The sequence below is a fragment of the Psammomys obesus genome, unplaced genomic scaffold (assembly GCF_907164565.1).
Source record: "Psammomys obesus unplaced genomic scaffold, mPsaObe1.curated_primary_1811, whole genome shotgun sequence".
NCBI classification, from domain to species: Eukaryota; Metazoa; Chordata; class Mammalia; order Rodentia; family Muridae; genus Psammomys; species Psammomys obesus.
The window spans coordinates 7,621,675-7,640,106 of record NW_026592666.1 but is presented as its reverse complement, the minus strand read 5'-3'; the positions used below and the strand labels follow the sequence as shown (position 1 = coordinate 7,640,106).

Genomic DNA, 18,432 nt, shown 5'->3' with positions numbered 1-18,432 from the left:
AGGCTTGATTTCAGAATTTTTTCCCCTTCACATTGTGTTTCCAGGGGGAGAAGGCAAGCTTGAGGCAGTTCCAGCCGTACACGTGGGTTGGTGGCAGGGTCTCTGCTGTCCCTGTCCTCCTTGCAGGAGCTTCTGTACTGTTCCTTGCCATTGCCCGAATGATATTCTGCAGCTCAGCCGCTTACGCAGAAAGCTCTGTGATCATCAATGGTTTTGTTTAGTGGCTCTCGGAAGACTCTGATAATTGAAGCTTCAGAAAACTGATCACGCTTAGTTACTGTTGACCTCTGGGCTTACCTGTGTCATAGGGGTCATCACACCTAAAAAGGAAAGGGGATCAAGACCACGGAGGCTATTTCCCCAGATGACCACAAGATGGCGCCTGTGATCCTACAAAACAACCCATGGCTTCTGTTCTGAGCCCAAATGAACCACAAACGTTCATTAGGCTGATTAAGGATTTTGTGAGCAGGTACAGGAGACGTGTGTGTGTGTGTGTGTGTGTGTGTGTGTGTGTGTGTGTGTGTGTGTCAGAGACAGAGACTGTGACTGCGTTTGGATTAATTTTCTATTAGTGTCACTTGTGTCATTTATAGATACAAATTCCTCTTTAGCGTATTATAATCCACAAACAGAAACCAGTTCACCCTTGTTGATTTCAAGTGGCTTGCACATCTTGGTTTTGCTTCTTTACCACTGCAATGGCAGATTGACTGGTTGTGGTGGCACGGCCAGGTCTGCAAAGCTAGAAATTTTTTTCTCTGGACCCTTGGGTATAAAGTTGTATGTCCCTATGTAAAACAGACCCTTGCTCACAGACAACTTGTATCCCTAGCTGGCCCCTATTTGGAAACCCCCTTCATCAGCCTCTTGAATATTGAGATTATAGTCAATCAAGCAAAACTGCTTTTAATGGAAAGTGTCTATCTGTGCCTGTATGTTAGAAGATCGGGTGTATTCTGTGTATACAGTCATTGCCCTGTCTTTGATGGAGTAGCCTTAAGCACAGCACTGGCTTCCCTGTAACCTCCTGTAGACCAGGCACCTGCGCAGGCTCCGTGCTGAACCCACCGAACACACCCTGTCCAAACCAGCCAAACTGCAACTTGGGAGTCTTCTCTAGAAAATGTATTCTTTGCTTTGTTTTTCCCTAACCAAGTGGCTGTGACTTGGAGCTCACGAACCCCACCTGCGCCTCCACCTTCTCCCTGTGGGTGGTTCCGCTTCCTGGTCCTCCTTTAACAGCACAAGATAAAAGGGGAGAAAGCAAGGAAACAGGGTGGGATAGCTGGGCAGCCTGCCCCACAGCAAGGCAGAGATGACACACACACACACACACACACACACACACACACACACACACACACCCGGCTGATGGCTGCAGTTACTGCAGGGCAGCTGGACAATTGGGAGGCTAAATTTAGATGGGACTAAAAATAGTCGTCCAGAGGGACAGCTTTGGGGTTTGATGCTGGGGTGTCTTGAAGGGGGTCATACTAAGTGTTTAGTGACCTGGACAGAGAGACCCGGGTGGGGAGTGTGAATCTCAGGGACTTCGAGGCCCATTTGAGCCCTGGTACTGTCTGCCTAGCACGCAGACTTGGCGAGACCTTCCCCTGCTTGAGGCTGTGGGTCTCTTTCAAGCTTTGGCTATTTTTGAACCTCTTTCTCATATAGAAGTGTGAACCTTGTAAGTAGAAACATCAGAGACTGGTGGTTAAAAAGAAGCCCCAAGCCAGGTTCTTTGGGGCTGTGTTCATTTTGATGTTAGTCCATGGTCCTATGGGTCCTGAGTCACCACTCCGTGCACTGTGTCCTCATTACAAAATGGAGACAAGAGCACACTGCCATCTTACTAGGTCCGTGTGATGGCTAACAATAAGGATACAGGAAACAGTTCACATCCTCAGCCAGTCATGGTCATGGAGGACACGGGGATTGTCTGACCCATAGCGACCAGCTGCTCCCCCTCCCTGCCTGCTGGTCCACTTCCGCCTGCAGCAGGTAGCCTGCCTGACGCTCGCTGCGCTTCCACTTCCAGGTGGAGAGGAGGGGTTCTGAATTACTGGATGCTGAGTCTCTGGGCCCCTTTTCACAGCCCTTGTTCTTGTGGCGGTCGCTTTAGACAGTGGTTTAGATTCCCTGCGTGACTCCCAATCGTACCTAGAACACTTAGGCCACTGAGGCTCCCTGTTTGTAGGCTCGTTTTTCTGTCCTGGGCGAGTGGCATCTGCAGTGTTCTGCTGATGTGCAGACCTTGTTGGTGCCATCCACGGTCTACTTCACGGAGCTTTTTATGTTGGAAGTCTGTTAAGTGACCGTGGAGTGCGTGGGGGGAGCACAGTGCCTGCTTAGCCATCAAAGCTTTGTGTAAGGACCGGCCCCTGCATATTCTAAGCTCCATGCATTCTAGCCATTTGCAGCCCACAAGCTGTGGCTGGAGTCTTCTTACTGGTCCTCTTCTCATCCTTGCTTTCCAAACGCTTGTTTAAGAACATGCCAGGAAGGCAGCCAGGACACAAAAAGGGCAGTTCCCCCAATGACTGTTATTCTAGGAGGATCCTTGTGAAGGGGAAGCCAGCGGGAGAACGTGGGAAGGGTGTGTGTATAGTGTTTCCAAGAAGCCCCTATTAAGTTCTGACGGGATTTGTTTTGACTATGGATTGTAACGTTTCAGGTCCTGTAATTCTTTGGTGTGAGGGGCTATTCTGTTCGTCCCTATAAGCTTTTGCAAGATGGTAGTACCTGCCCAATCCCAAAGAAAAACCCTCAATGATTGCCACTGCCCCCGCCCCCCACCACCGGCAGGGGTTATTCGAAGGTGTACAGCTACCTCCCTTAACACCTCAGCGAGCATCGGTGCAGGAAGGCAGGCAGATCTGAGAGCTTCCCCAAGCTTCATAAAACATGTACCGTAGTGTCTCAGTGTGCTCAGTGACTGACACACCCCATTTCTGCCGTTTGTACTGAGAGGAGAGAGGAAAGCTTATTTTGATGTTGGCTTCTTTCTCCCAAGTGAGTAAAATTATTGTGGTACAGGATAGTGATCATGGAATTTTCCAATGAAACAAAGATATTCCCAACAGCAATTATGCAAAAAGCCAACTTTCTGCAAATTTTAAGACTTATCCTTAAGTGGCCTCAGCAATTTTAAGTGTGTGTTTAGGGGCAGGTGTTGTGATACAGGCCTGTCATGGCAGCACTTGTGACGGGCAGGATTGCTGAGAGTGAGAATTAATCTTAAGTAATGTAGCAAGACCGCCAAAAGCACATGCACACAGGCTCTCTTAAGTTCTGTTAGGAGAGCCGACCTTGACTTCTATGGCCGTGCCTCTCTGCTGCATCCTCCCTAGACCTTTTCTTGGCTGGCTGAAGTGATGTTCATTTGTGGTAAAGACACTGGGCTCCCTCCCTATCAGGGCTGCTGCTGCTGCTTCTTTGAAAAGTGGGTTTTCTTGCATTTTGAGCCAGAGAAAGCTGAGCCTGGGCGACTGACAGCAGGCCAGTGACACAGGCCAGAGATGGGTCAGACCAGACCCGATTAGAGAGCTGGAGACCCTTTGATAGGCCTCCGGCACATCTGTCGCTGCTGAGGGGAAGCTGTGGGCTGCAGTGAGCGCAGATGCACGTCCTGTAGGAAGTAGATTCCCTGGCGCCTGGTTCTCAGGAAAGGCCCCCATGTGTGCCATGCACCTTGGTTCAAAGGAGGCATTGTTTGCACCAGGCATGAACAGCATCTGCCTAGCCTGTGCAGTACAGAAATGGAGGGCTCTGGTTTGTTCTGATGTGGAGATTTCCTGAGGCTCTGCATTTAGGGAGCAGGGAGAGGCGGCATGAAAGAGCAAGTGCACAGCTTTGTCTTCCTGCAAACAAACCTGGTCCAGTCTTGGGAGGGTTCCCTGAAACCTCACAGATACCCAGCCACACATGGTCCCTGTTTGTCTGTCCATAAAGCTCACAGCCACGTGTGCCTCTAAACTGCTGGCATGCCTTGCTTTCTGTCACTTAGCACATGGCCTGCTTCTCCGCGTCCTGCTGGGGTGTGGAGGATCCAAATGCCTTGTCTTGATTTGTAGCGATATTTGATTGATGGAATCTGTCGGATTCAGTGTGTGACTTCATAGACTGGGGTGGGGGAGGCTCTTTATGTTTTTGTGTTTTTAAAAATTATTAGTGTAGGAGCTGGAGAGGTGGCTCAGCGGTTGTGAAGCTCTTACGAAGAGCCAGGTTTGATTTCCAGCACCCGCATGTGGCTCACAGCTGTCTGTAACCCCAGCTCTAGGAGATCCAATACTCTCTTCTGCCTCTGTGGACACGAGGGACACACATAGAGCACAGACATACATAATACATACATGCATGCATATATGCATATAGGCAAAACACTGTACACATAAAATAGAAATAAAGACCTTTAGAAATCATTAATGTGCTTTCTACTTTACTCTCTCAACAGGCTGACAAGATTATGCCCAAATCTATAATGTTTATGTCTTTTCCATAGTATTTATTCTATGTCCTCGTATAGGTGAGCCTGTGTGCACATTGTACATGTTTATCATGCCACACATGTGGGTGTTGGGGACCACATGCAGTCACTTTCTCCTTGTGTATCTTTCAAATTGAATTCAGGTGTGTAGGCTTGATGGCCAGCTGCCTTTCCCTGCTGAGCTGCCTCTCCACACTAATTTATTTCTTTTTGATACAGGATCTTTCACTCTACCCCAGGGTGGTCTCTGACTTACTCTGTAACTCAGGCTGACCCCCCTCTCCCTCAGCCTCCTGGTTGCTGGGCTCCATGCCTGTGCCAGCCAGCTCCACTCACAGCATTTTTAGCTGTCTCCATTTTACTGCAGTTTTGTTCTATAATAGTTCTGGTTTTGTTGGTGCCTATGCTGACGCCATGTATGATGGGGTGAACATGGAATCCTTTTAACCATGTAGCTGTGACATGACTGAACACGAAAATGGAACCACAGCCCAGCAATTGAATCCCAGATGGGTGTCTATAGGGTTGTGCAGTCTTTTCTTGCACCCCTCACCCATCCGTCAGTCATGGTTTTTCCTCATTTAAATTCCAGTATTAGTAATAACTTCTAAAAGGTCATTTCCTGGGGGCTGGTGACCTGGCTTGGTGCTTAAAGGAGTAGCCACTGAGCCTGACAACTTGAGTTTGAGTCCTAGGACCCAAGCGATGAAAGGAGATAGACAGTTCCTGAAAGTTGTCTCTTACACACACACACACACACACACACACACACACACACACACACACATACACAGTCCACACACTCACATTTTCCTCTTTCGGAAATGTTTGAACTAGAGAATTTGCTTAACTTGAACACATTGCTTATAGATCTCATCAGTCAAGGATTTTTTCCCCCCACAAGGCCTTGAAGAAGGGCAAAATTATTATGGTATGATCTAAATAATTAAAAGATAAATTGTAAGGTAAGCCGTCTGGATGGGTTTGCACTGTGCAGGTCTTAGTTGGGGCCTGGGGGGAAATGAGTGACTTGCAAAGGTTTTCAAACCATAAAAATGCAATTGTGATATGGAAGCAATTTAAAAGCCAAAGAGGAGCTCTCGCCCATTCACAGCAGTGGGCTTTATTTGTAGTAGCTTTGAGACAGCCGTCCTAAGGCTGCTCTGGCCTCTTCACTCTTCCGTGGGAGCCCCCTCTGTGCCTGGCCGTGTGCTCAGGGCTGGGCTACAACTGTCCCTTGCTCTGGTGGTTTCTTCAGCCCCCTGTAAGCCGTGTCCTCAGCTCCTTCCTTGATTGCTAACAGAGCTGACTGGTTCCTGGTAAGTGGGGGCAGGAATGCTCTGAACTAGGATAATTCTCTAGTAACAACAACACTGCTCTAGAAAGGTGTGTGTGTGTGTGTGTGTGTGTGTGTGTGTAATCCCACTAAGCTGAGGGCATCCAGAGAAGGATCTGAATGTGGGAAGGTGTCTCCTCTGTATTTGGATCCTGGCCCGTGCCTTCCCCTCACCTCTTCTCTCCTGTTTTCTTTGGTTATTGTTGCAGAACACCTCATGCCCCCAGCCTCACTCTGAAGCCTGGCAGCATGGGCCAAGCCCAGGGGGCTGGGGACTGTCCTGTCTCTGCCTGGAGTGGCTCACATGGCTCTTCCTGAGGATGCCCTGTTCCTGCTCACGTGTACCTCTGTGAGGCCCGTCATCTCTGAGGCTGGAGTTTGAGGTTTCTTTGCACAGTGAGCAAGAACAGGAACTGTGCAGTGGCCTGGGGCCTGGGGCCTGGGGCCTGGCTGGAAATGTGTACATCTTCACTTATATCATTTCTGCCAATCAAAGCAAACTGCAAGCCAGCCAAGGCTCTTGGTGTAGGGAGCAGTCTCAGCTCTAGGTGTCAAGCAGGGCGGGAGGGATTTTTGTGAGCTGCAGGTCGTTACCTTCACTCTAGTTAGTTGTTTTGTCTGGTATGTTTTCTGCTGAGAGACATAAAACTTGGATTGTTTGTATTTTCGTCTTTATTTTTTCCACGTGGGCCACCCAAGCACTTGTGACATTTGTCATATGTTCCGTCCCTTTCCTGGTGTGTCACACTTCCATGCAGGGGTGGGGCTCTGCAGCAGTCTCTCCTATGCTTGCCTTGTGTTAATGCACACTTATCTTCCGTTTCACGCTCTGGCAGGGAAAGTACCTCGGTCTTGTTTTTCTTCCCCTTTACTGTCTATGGTGTTAATGAGCTTTTTATTATTATTATTATTTTTTAAACTTAGTTCTAGGAAAGATATTGCCGATGTGGTCTGCTTGTGTGTAAATTCTCCAAGTGAAGGCAATGTCATCCTTGAGTACATGGCTTGCTTGGTAAATTGCTAATCCTTGGCACTAGGGCTAGGAAGTCATTTGTGAATCAAGCTTAACTGTTAAGTGTCTGTAGCTTCTGTGTCCTGACTGGGCTCATTGCTTTTAGTCGCTTAGAGAGTGCTCTGTGTGCTTGGCTATGCTTGCCGTGCCTTGACTCTTTGCCATATGTTCTGGTCTATCTCTTGTGTATATCATTCTGTTGGGGCTTTGTCTTACACTATCTTTATTTAAGTCTTTAACATTTTTCTTAGAAGATCCGTGTATTCTGACCTGTTTCTATGACCACACTTCATTTGTCTCACTTGTTTTCCCTTCTCTTTCCCGAGTTGCATTTTAAAATTCCATTTACAACTTATGTAACCTGTTCCCATTCTTGTACTGTTTGCTCCTAACAGTCTGGATATGATTCCTAACTGAGCAGAAAGTAAAGTTAGCTTTCCTACTTCCTCTTGAAGAATTGAACATCTGTGCAGTATCTTTGAGTCTAATGACCCTCAGCTTTGTTTTAATTGTATCTTCTTTGTGTGTGTGTGTTTTTTTTTTGTTTTTTTTTTCCTTTTTTGTAGTAAGCCTTACCTGTGTGAGTGTCACACACACTCTAGCCCATTGTGTAAATCTGAGGCCTTGACACCCCTAATGATTATTGTCTGTGGGAAGTTATTTGCTCTCTTCTGCTTTCTCCCCAAGTTGTCCTGAATTGTTTTCTTTCATGTGGCTTCAGGGTTGTGGGTCTCAGAGAGGATTCTCTGCATGTTCATATTCTACTTGGGAAGGCGCTGATGCATAAGAATCTTTCTACTTAAGGTGTGGACCATGGACCTGAGTATTGACTGGGAACATTCAGAGCTACTACAAAATACGGGCTATTAGCCCTATTCTATGACTGTTGAATAGGGATCTATGTTTAACCAATCCCCAGGAGTCCAGATGTGTTATTACTGTTGTTGTCCCCTGTCGTGTGTGTGTGTGTGTGTGTGTGTGTGTGTGTGTTATGCATGAATGCATGCATCTATGCATGGGTGTGGCTACATGTGTGTATGGGAGTACATGGACACGTGTCTGTGCAAGTGTGGGAGCCCCAGGTTGATGCCAGGGCTCTTCCTCCGTCAGTAACTTGCTATGCAGATGCCTCCCCTCATGACCTAATTCGTCTGCCTTTCAACTGCCTCCCCAGCCTCAGCTCTAGATACCACCCCATTGGCATTGGGGTTATGGTTGCAACAGAAGAACTATAGCGAACAGATATTTTATCCATAACAATTTCTGTGTATTGTCAAACTTGTAAAGGATAAAAGCGTGTATGAAATACCATATCAGTGACAATAAAAATGCCATTTATTGAGCCAAGACAATGACCTGTACTGGGAGAATCATCAGTATGTACACGTCAGTACATCAGTGTGTTCACTTTGCGCCACCATCACACCAAAGGCTTTTAGTTGTGACTGCGCTTGGTGACCTGTGCTCTCTTCTGCTTCTGCGTGGCAGGGCACAGCCTCTGTGTCGAGCAGGGCAGCAGTGCTGACACAGCTCCAGAAGACGGCGAAGGACCAGACCTGGAGTCTTCGGATGAGACAGATCACAGCAGCAAGGTGAGAGGTTTTCATTTTCACATGCCATGCCCTCCAGGATCACAGCTGACTCGCCACCTCTACAGCTGTGTGTGTTTCGGCGGCCTCTCTATGGGACGAAGTGTTGTTACTTCTGAGCTGTTACTAAATCGCTGGATATGAAATCCAAATCACAGGCCCGCTAACAAACCCATATGGGAGAATACAGGGCAGAAATGACTCGTAATGAATTGAAGGCCTCTCTCTTTAATTTCTGCCACGGCTGGAGCTCCCTGTTAATGCTGTAATTTCATCCCATTTCCTTCCTCCATCTTCATTTGTAGAGGATGAAGCATCATCCCAAATGTGCATAATTGAGTCAGCACTGCCTTCTTGCTACTTAGGGGTTCTGTAATGAGCTGGTTTTTGAGCAATCTCCTTTCAGCTCTTGCTCAAGGTATGCTTTTTTACATTGAAGGGGAAAAAAAAAAGAAACAATTTTTCTATTAATCTAGTTATGCCGCTCTTCAGTTGAACACAGTGAGCAGAAACTTTCTTTTTGTAAAACATTGAAATCATTGCCGGCAATTCTGCATGCTTTTGGTTGACTTTGTTAAGTGTTCTGGCTATCAGTAGCCCCTTTGTTCCAGAGTTTCTGAAATACGACAGTGTCGAAAAACTGTATCACTTGGGCTGGAGAGATGGCTCAGCTCTTCTAAAGAAGCAGGGTTCAATTCCCAGCACTCACATGGCAGCTCACAAGTGTCTGTAACTCCAGTTCCAGTGGATCCGACACCCTCACACAGACAGACATATAGGCCAAACACCAGTACACATGGAATTAAACAAATAAAACAAAGCAAACAAACAAAACCCAGAAAACCCCCAAATCCCATCACCTCACCCAAAAGAAAAGTTTCTAGACTGTGCCACTGTATTAGTCCTTTTCTGTTGCTCTGATAAAAACACTCTGACTATTATCTACTTAGGGGAAGGGAAACGTTTGTTTTGTCTTATATTTCTGTTCACACTTGATAGGCGTTAAGGCAGGAACCTGGAAGACAGGTTCACGCTTAACTATTTTGTTTCTCATCCCCTCTCCCCTTTGTTTTTTTTTTTTGAGACAGTGTGTGTCTCACTATGTAAACCTGGCTGGCCTTGAACTCATAGAAATCCCTTTGCCTCTACCTTTTGAGCAATAGAATTAAAGGCTATATCACCATGATCAGCTTACTAACTTTTTTTATATAGTCCTGAACAATCTGCCCGAGGATGGTGTCACCCACAGTGGGCCGGGCATTCCCACATCAATTAATAGCCAACACAGCGTCTCACAGACTTGCCCAAAGGCCAGGCTGTCTGGGCACTTCCTTCTCTCACACGCTGGCTTGAGTAAGGTTGACAGTGGGCTAACGAGGACAGTCACCTTGTTGGATAACACTGATCTCTACACCAACTGCCCACTCTTTTCCTTGACACCTGTCGCTTCATCTGAACAGATCTTGTATGGGAGACTAAAAGAGGGGGTTGGATTTCCTGGAGCTAGAGCTAGAGCTGGAGCTGGAGCTGGAGCTGGAGCTGGAGCTGGAGCTGGAGGCTGTTGTGAGCTGTTAAACTGGGCAATGGGAGCCACTCTCTGGTCCTCCATAGGAGCAGTGTGCTGGTTGGTTTTTTTGTCAGCTTGACATAGGTTCAAGTCACCTAGGAAGTAACCTCAGTTTAAAAATTGCCCCCATCAGGTTGGCCTGCAGGGTGGGTGGTGCCACCCTTGGCAGGTGGTCCTGGATAGTAGAAGAGAACAGGTTGAGGAAGCCATGGAAATTACCAGTAAGAAGCTTCCTCCGTGGCCTCTGGCTTAATTCCTGGCTGGAATTCCTGACTTCCCTCAGTGATAGACTGTGACTCAAAAGTACAAGACAAATAAACTCTTTCCTCCCCAAGTTGTTTTGCATGCTGTTTATCAGAGCAGTAGAAACCCCAACCAAGACAAGTATTTTCCTCAGTCATCCTGTCTCTCCAGCTCCTGGTAGTAGCCCTTAGTAGATTAAATTTCTCATTTAAAAGATATGAAAGCAAAAATTTTAAATTGTACTGACAGATCTTGGTGTTTGGGTTCCACTGTATATTAATTAGAAATAAAGTCATGCCAATTGTGCATACTATGAACCATTTCATATAAACTCATCTCCACAACACTCCTGAAAAAAGATGCTGTGGAAGAGCCTGGGGGCTGGGGAGTTCTGTGGTATTAAAAGCAAATAAGAACCCAGCCTGGCCCTAGGCCTCGTGTATTGATGCCGGCATTTCAATTACCCACAGCCAGATTGTTTTGTGCTGGCATTAAGTACTAGGCTTCATGAAAAAAGGGAACTGATTTATTAGTGGTGCTAGAGGCCAATTAGATACACAGCCATGAACCATTTAACCGCTTTCCTAATGCTTAATCTTCCTCAAGTGTCTGTTGATTAAGCTTAAACGCTTTGGTTGCATCGACTGTGTTGGTGCACAAATTCATTTTTAACTTGTTTGCTGCTGTAACCTGGAAGGGATGATTAAGCCTTGTCTGAGCGCACACACCTCCATCAGGTGGAGAAATGTACCTGATAACTAAGGAGAAACTGGATGGTGACGTACGTGGCTTGGCAGGCCAGGGAGCCTGTCGCCAAGGCTGACAATCTGGTTTCTATCCCAGGGACCATGTGGTAGAAGGGCTGTCTGACCCTGCAAACCGTCCTCAGGAACCATGGTATACCCTGCACCCATACATGACTTCTTCCAACAGAATAACAAAATGATGGTTAGGTTTTTCCTTTTTCTTGTTGTTTTGTTTTTAAAAGACAGGGTCTCACTATATAGTCCTGGCTGGCCTGTAGCTCACTATGTTGACCTGACCATACTGTCCTCAGACTCAGTCAGATCCACCAGCTTCCTGGGGTTAAAGGGTTAAAGGAAGCCTCCTGCTGCATTACCAATTTTTATTCTGGTGGGAGATGTGAAGCTGGAGACCCTGGTGCTTGTGTGTGTGTGTGTGTGTGTGTGTGTGTGTGTTTCCTTCTAAATGGGCTGGATGAAGTGAGAAAGCTGTTGGTGTTCTCTGTCTGTCTTTTAAATGCAGTTTAGCTGTGCAAGGCTGTTTTGGAGCTGAGCAAGGGGGTAATTGTGAGCTTGTTCCCAGGAGATGATTCAGGAATGTCACAGCACGGGTGAGGTTGTGACAGGGCAGGGGAGTCTAGTCGCCTCCTTTTGTCACCGCCTCCTTCCTCTGCTGACATGGTGTGACAGCCTTAGGTCTTTTTAACCCTAGTGACTTATTTGCACTTTGTGGAATGAAATGCTAATTAGCTGAGGTCAGGACCCCTCACCCCCTGTCCTGCATTTCAGGGCCCCTGGTGGCTCTGACATTGTTTTCCATTTAGAAAATGAATTATAATAATTTTCAGTGTGTTTCCATTCCCTGCTTCTGTGTTCCTTTTCATCCATGTTGTAGCTGCTTCGGAAGCGTCTGCGCTTGTAATTAAGCATAAGTGTAAACTGTGGCCGGTGGCTGGGTGCACCATTGAAAGAATGTGTCCGTCTGGTGTTGTTTCCTTTGCCTCAGCGAGAGGAGCTTCAAAGTTCTTCAAGCTAGGCACTTTTAATATTCCGGTGCCATTCGAGATGCTGGCCAATCAGCTGATCCTGCTGGCGGCAGGGCAGAGCCACCCGCATCCTGGGGAGGCACTCTGTGCATTGTTTTCTCGGCTGCTTTGGCTCTCTCTTTCTGGAACTTTTGTTGTGAAGCCAGGTGAAATCAAAGCATGAATTCTTACCTGAGAGACAGCCTTTGACAGCCCTCCCCCCAGGAGTACAGAGCCCAGAGCCGGGAAGCAGGTGCCGCTCTGGGGGTTGTGGCCACTGTCAGTTCTGCATTGAGATGTGGTCACCAGTCAGCACGGGAAGAGCGGCATGGGATATCCTGGTGAAAGAATGCTCTCTGCGAGCTGGAAGGCGGCTGGGGCTTTCTGAGTATTTTAAGAAACTTCGGTTTCCTTTCTGAACACATGAGGTGCTAGGAGGAGTTACCATGAGCCTGTATCCCTGAGGATGTCTGCACTGTGGAAAATGAGGCGCAAGCCCAGGCTGGAGAATGACAGGGCTGACTCTTTCTACCGCACGCTTCATCTGGTGAGCGCTTTGCTGTTTCTGTCGAGCTGTGTGCGCTTTGGGGAAGGCTTGCTCCCAGGCTCGAATGACAGTGCTCATGTTTGCCCTGCATCTCTGTATGTTATCCCCTTAACAAAGAACATATATTGCGGTGGTGTTTGGAGGATGGGGTTGGGTCAGTTGTTAGCATGTAGTTGAATTTGTATTGGGTCTTTATCTTTTTTTTTTCCCCCTCTCCGGATTTAAGTGGTAGAAAGCTGTGACTTAAAAAAAAATATTTATGTTTTTAACTATGACTGGTGTTTTCCCCTTTTCTTTTGGCTATTGAGATTCTTTGATGTGTTTTGTGTCTAATGCACTATGCCCTCCCTCCCCACCTCTGACTGCGGACTGGGAAAGCAGCGTTCAGCAAGCAGCTGGGACCATGTGTTGCTCCTTGGGGTGCTTTGGGCCTCATTTCTGCTGAGTTGCAGTTGGTAAGGAAGGGTTGGCACATTGGCAGTTTAACATTAGCTGACCTACTTCAGAAGATCAGCTCTGATAGGAAAAGAAAATGCAGTAGTGGGCTCATGGCGAGGAGCAGCTTAACAAACTCAAGCAAGCCTTCAGAGGCTGCTGCTAACATCCCAGTCTGCCAGCCTGGAGAGCGTGTCATCTAATGAGAGAAACTTTGACAGTGCCTACACTTGGCATTTGTTAGAAGAGACCCAAAGCTAGTAAAGAATTACAGCAGCTATGAATGACTGTAATGCCCTCTAAAACTGTGAAGTGTTTTTTTTTTTTAAATCCACCATCTCAAAAAAAAAAAAAAAAAAAAAAAAAAAGCTTAAATAAAGGCTGTGAGATTCGAAGCCACTTCTCCTGCTTCAAAATCCGTGGGAAGTGTCAAATCGGTCAGTCAGAGAACAGTTTTAGAAGTTGCTCATCTGGAGGCAGACATCGCCTTTGGTGGTTGCATAACAGGAAGGCTTAAACAGCTGGGTCGCTCCAGTTGGTAGTGTGTCCTTAAGAGCCTGCTCCCTCCTTTCTTTGTACGTTCTTTTCATCTTGAACAGGGGGGGGAAGGATGTTATGAACACTGAGCCTCATGCTGGCCTTGGTAAGGTGGCCCATTTCCCTTTTTTGTTGTCTTGCCTTCTCTGTTTGTTGGCCGACTGTTGGTTTTGGCTGGGGGGAGGGGCGGTCCACCTCTGACCCCTTCAGCAGTTTTAAACTCTCCAGTGTCTGTAAGTGCCGCTGTCTGGTTTCAAGGTGTACTGGTGACAGTCATCAAGAGACCTATGTTACCTGCTTGGAAGTGCCTGGCCTGTCTTCCTCTTTTCCCTGAGCAGGGTGCTTTCCTGTAGGAGTGTGTTGGGAACCCCTCACCCAGGCTGCCTGGCTGGGCATGTGTGTGATAGCCAGCGATGTAGTGGACAGTTCTTTCTCTGTGCTGCCCCATTTCAGGTGCTACGGACAGGGTCATAGTGACCCTGACCTACATTAGAAGTTTGGCCACAGAGGAGGGCCAAAGGGAGGTAGACATTTTACGGGGCGACAATATGGGAAATCAATAACCTAGAGAAATTCCAAGGGAGCCCTGCATTTCATAGTTCCTTCAAAGGACATTTTGGAGGTAATACTTTAACCAACCAAAATTCTCAAACTTCATAGCATCCTTTCAATTCTTTCCAAATAGAAACACCCTACTCATAGTATTTATCATGTATTATAACTTATTAATTCCATGAAGCTGTTTTATTTGTTTTAAAGTAACATGTATTGGCAGTGAGGGGGGGGAAAAGGATCTGTTTAAAGTCAGTACCTTGGGTTACACCCAAAAGTGTGTATCCTGAGTTAGGGAGCAGAATGTTGTAAAGGGACTCTGTTTAGCATCAGAATGCTCAGGAATAGGTCTAATGAGGAAGGGGTGGTTGAGGCTGAACCCTCCAAAGGGGTGGAGCTTGTAGGTATACCCAAGAAACTAAGGAACAGCCTCTCTCTATTTGTCGTGGCTACACCGCGAGACCCTCCGTGGGTGCCAGAAGCCAATTTATGCATGAACTGCATTTTTTCTTATGCATACATGTCTTTCTTTGCCAAAGTTCAGTGTTAGTAAGCACAGCAAGAGATGAATAACAACTAATAAATAAAGCAATTGTACATAAAACATATAAAAACCTAAGAGCATATAAAACCTTTTGATAAAGGTTTTGTAAACAAAACCTGAAATCGTCAAGACAGATAGTGTTTTCTGATGGTGAGAACTGAAGCCTCTGAAAGTGACCCCAAAGAGAAAATTGAATGCCCACACTTTAGAGTAACACACACACACACACACACACACACACACACACACACACAGGAGAATGGCCAGGCTCTTTAGGGTAGGCATCCACGGAGGCTGCTGGGTATGGAGGACAAGAGTGGCACCACCCTAACTAGACACAACTTCACAGAGGCCAAGACAGCTCCCTTGTTCATTGTCTCTTTCCCTTCCCCTCCCCTCCTCTCTCCTTCTTTTCTTTTTTCTTTTATTTTTCCAAGACAGGGTTTCTCTGTGTAGCTTGGCTGTTCTGGACTCTTTGTAGGCTAGGCTGGCCTCGAACTCACAGAGCTCCACCTGCCTCTGCCTCTCTGAGTACTGGGATTGCAGGCCTGCACCACTGTGTGTGGTGTTCACGTTCTTGAAAATGGATATCTCTAGGTATTTATGATATCATGGAGGAATGCAGAGCGCAGAAATCCCCTTCCACACCTTCCTATTTCAGCAGAGTGCAGCGGCACCTCCAGCATGGTGGATCAAGTCCTGAAATGGCCTGCTTCTGCTCTATGTCAGAACCTCTTACAGTGCTGGCCTTTGTGCAGTTGGGGGGTCTGCTTGGAATGACCTACAAGGTCACATGGGTATTGTCTCAGTGATGAAAATACACAAAAGGGTATTTTGCTAATAACTGAAATTGGGTGATGGGTGTGTTTGCCGTGGGAGTTGTGTGTGAAGGACAGCCAGCTGTGGTTACAGATGGATTTGACAGCAGCATTGTATAAGCGGAGGTGCCAGAGTTTGTTAGGCTCCTTGGCCAGGTGGCAAATCAGAGCAGCCCAGGGGAGTTGGTAATAGGAAAAGGATAGTGTACTAGGTTATCAGCTCTTACCATCTTCTGCTCACGAGATCTTCACCAGAAGGGCACATTTTTATCCCCTCATCGGAGCTGCACTAGAACATGCTGCCTGCCTTCATTATCATTAGATCATTAAAAGAGGGCACGAACAGTTTGTTAAAATGGATGTATCTGTTACCTTGTTTCTATTATTATGACAAAGCCCAACTTGACTATATCAAGATGACCCCAAGTTAGTGAAGTCATATCAACTCCATTGTTTCTGCACAAACAGGCTTTGGTGAAAAGCAGGTAGTTTCTTCTTTTTTAGCAATCTTGCTGAGATAAAACTCACGCAGCATACAGTGCAGCCCATTTGGGTGAATTTTCTGCCACCGAAGGCAAGAGACTTTGTGGGGATATTACATGTCTGAAGCCCACAGATCCCTGGAGGATTTTGAACAGGACCCGTGACGGCAGCATGCTCTTTCTGGCAGTCAAGTGGAGTTAGCAGTGGCCATGAATAAGCCATGGCAATTTAATTAGAATCATAGCTGTGAATTGCTGTTCGGGCTCTGGACTTTCCTGCTCTGTGTTGCCCTTAATGAGTCTTTTTTTGGGCATTCTGAGTAACTTTGCCTGTGTTCTCTCTTGTATATGCAGATCACCCTTCACTGTGTCTAAATTCTGTGGAATACCTTAGGTCTTACCTCTCCCGCCTTAACGTGCAGCTCTGTGGACCACTGTTCTTCCTAGATGATAAAGGAGTAACCGTTTATCAGCACCATCATTCCCTGGACGAAGTACACTTTGTGTTTAGGCTTGAAATAGACAATAGCAGGACTGAAGAGAAATAGAGGGTAGAAGGTATCCACCCAACATTATTGATGTGCATTGGACAAACAAACCAGGTTGCTTAGTCCAAAACAGTGCCCGGGCAATCAGTTTGATGAGACCCCTAATTGCTACACTCAGGAAACAGAGACAGGTTTGGATGTCTGTGAGTTCGGGGCCAGCTTGATACATATATATCAAGTGAGCTCTAGTACAGCCAGGGCTGTATAGTGAAACCTTGTCTTTAAATACAAACCCAGGCCAAATACCAGCATCTTTATATCCCACTGTAGATCCTGACCTAAAGCATCTGAGCTGTGGCTCAGGCATGTTCAGGAGATGTGTGGCTGCAATGAGGGAAGCTGCTGAGTGGCCCATGCTTCTGAGAGAGGCTGGGCATCGCTCCATCGGGTGGAATGGAGAATGCTAAACTGGAGTTGGAGAAGAAAACCTTGGGCAATTATTGCAGCCGTCTTGTCCTCCTGAGGTCCACAGTGGCCTGTTTTAGGGTCACCTTCTGCTCAGAGGGCAGTGGGAAAGCTGGAAATGGCAGAATCACAGAAACACGGCCATCTGTCTAACTGTGGGGTTTTGAGTGGCCACAGATAGACATTGTCTTCCAGCATGCCAGATAAGTAGATAGTGTACGGAACAGGGTCAGGTGGCCGAGTAAAAGCCTGTTCTTTGTGTTACACGCTGTTAGCTCCTGTGCCTCTGTCTGCTCACTTGTCAGTTTCTCATGCAGCGGTTCCAAACCTAGGCTTTGGGCTGGAAATGTGGCTTGGTGAATGAGCAGTTGATCCCAGGAGCATCTCTTTCCACCACCTCCCCAACTCCAGTACCCTCCAAAATCACAGGCTCTGAAATGTGGGTCAGAGTCCAAGCCTCAGCTGTGTGACTTTGGCTGAGCTACTTAGCCTCTGGGCTGCCTTTGTTTCAGTGGATCAGTGGGGGTTGCAGTAGCCCTTCTCACACTCCTGTGAGCATTGACTGTCTCAGCCTAGTGTGCCCAGTCATAGTGAGGTAAGCGCTCCCTTCCTAGCCTTTGCTGCTGTGGTTGAAAGCCCCCAAGGAACTTGAGTGTGGAACAGTTTGGGAAACATGAGAGGTAATCCATATGTGACAATTCATTAAGTTGAAAAATGCTTTGAGGAGGGCCAGGTGCTCGCCGGGCTCCTTGCTAGGGGGCTGACTCCATCTGCTTTGCTCCACAGAGCACAGAACAGGTCGCAGCGTTCTGCCGGAGTCTGCACGAGATGAACCCCTCTGACTCCAGCCCGTCTCCTCAGGAAGCCACTGGGCCTCAGCTGGGAACAACGCGACAACTGTCAGATGCAGATAAGCTGCGCAAGGTGATCTGTGAGCTGTTGGAGACTGAGCGCACCTACGTCAAAGTACGTCCACCTCCCGGCCCCAGGGCCTTGCCACCTTTTCCAGAAAGAATGGAGCAGACCACTGCCTGGTATAAACCTATACCATGGTCCAATCGCCAATGTCAAGATCTTGATTTCTCTTTCAGAACTAGAATATTGATTGATAAACAGGGATTCTCAGTTGTTATTTTGTATATTTGTATGATTGGTTGTGAATATTAAATCATCTCTCTGGCTTTTCTAAGTACATTATAAGCTACTACTAAATTTGAGTTCAGGGCCCGGTGAGATGGCTCAGTAGATATGAGTACTTGCTATGCGAGCATGAGGACGTGAGTTCAAATGCTCAGCACCCACGCTGGCTACACATGTCTATAATGACTTCTCTCGGGGACAGAGAAAGGCAGATCCCAAGAGCTTAATAACCAGCCAGCCCAGCCCCAAACCTGGTAGGCTCCAGGCTCAGTGAGAGGCCATTTCTCAAGGAGATAAGGTGGAGAGTGATGGAGCAGAGCTCCTGACATCTTTCTCTGGTTTCCCCAGGCACACGCTGGGTGTTCGCACACAACACACACACACACACACACACACACACACACACACACACACACACAC

General features: G+C 47.1%; 1 protein-coding gene across 2 annotated transcripts in view; it reads left to right on the top strand.

The window, feature by feature from the left end:
- Tiam1 (TIAM Rac1 associated GEF 1) overlaps window positions 1–18,432 on the top strand; it is a 211,521-nt gene that overhangs the window by 165,665 nt on the left and 27,424 nt on the right. Inside the window, exons 16-17 of one of the 2 annotated variants that reach the window (XM_055614916.1) lie at window positions 8,326–8,429; window positions 17,659–17,838. In XM_055614916.1, the coding sequence (XP_055470891.1) occupies window positions 8,326–8,429; window positions 17,659–17,838 (284 nt within the window). Of the gene's footprint in view, window positions 1–8,325; window positions 8,430–12,184; window positions 12,552–17,658; window positions 17,839–18,432 lie in introns of those variants that run through there. The other variant, XM_055614917.1, reaches the window with a different exon arrangement.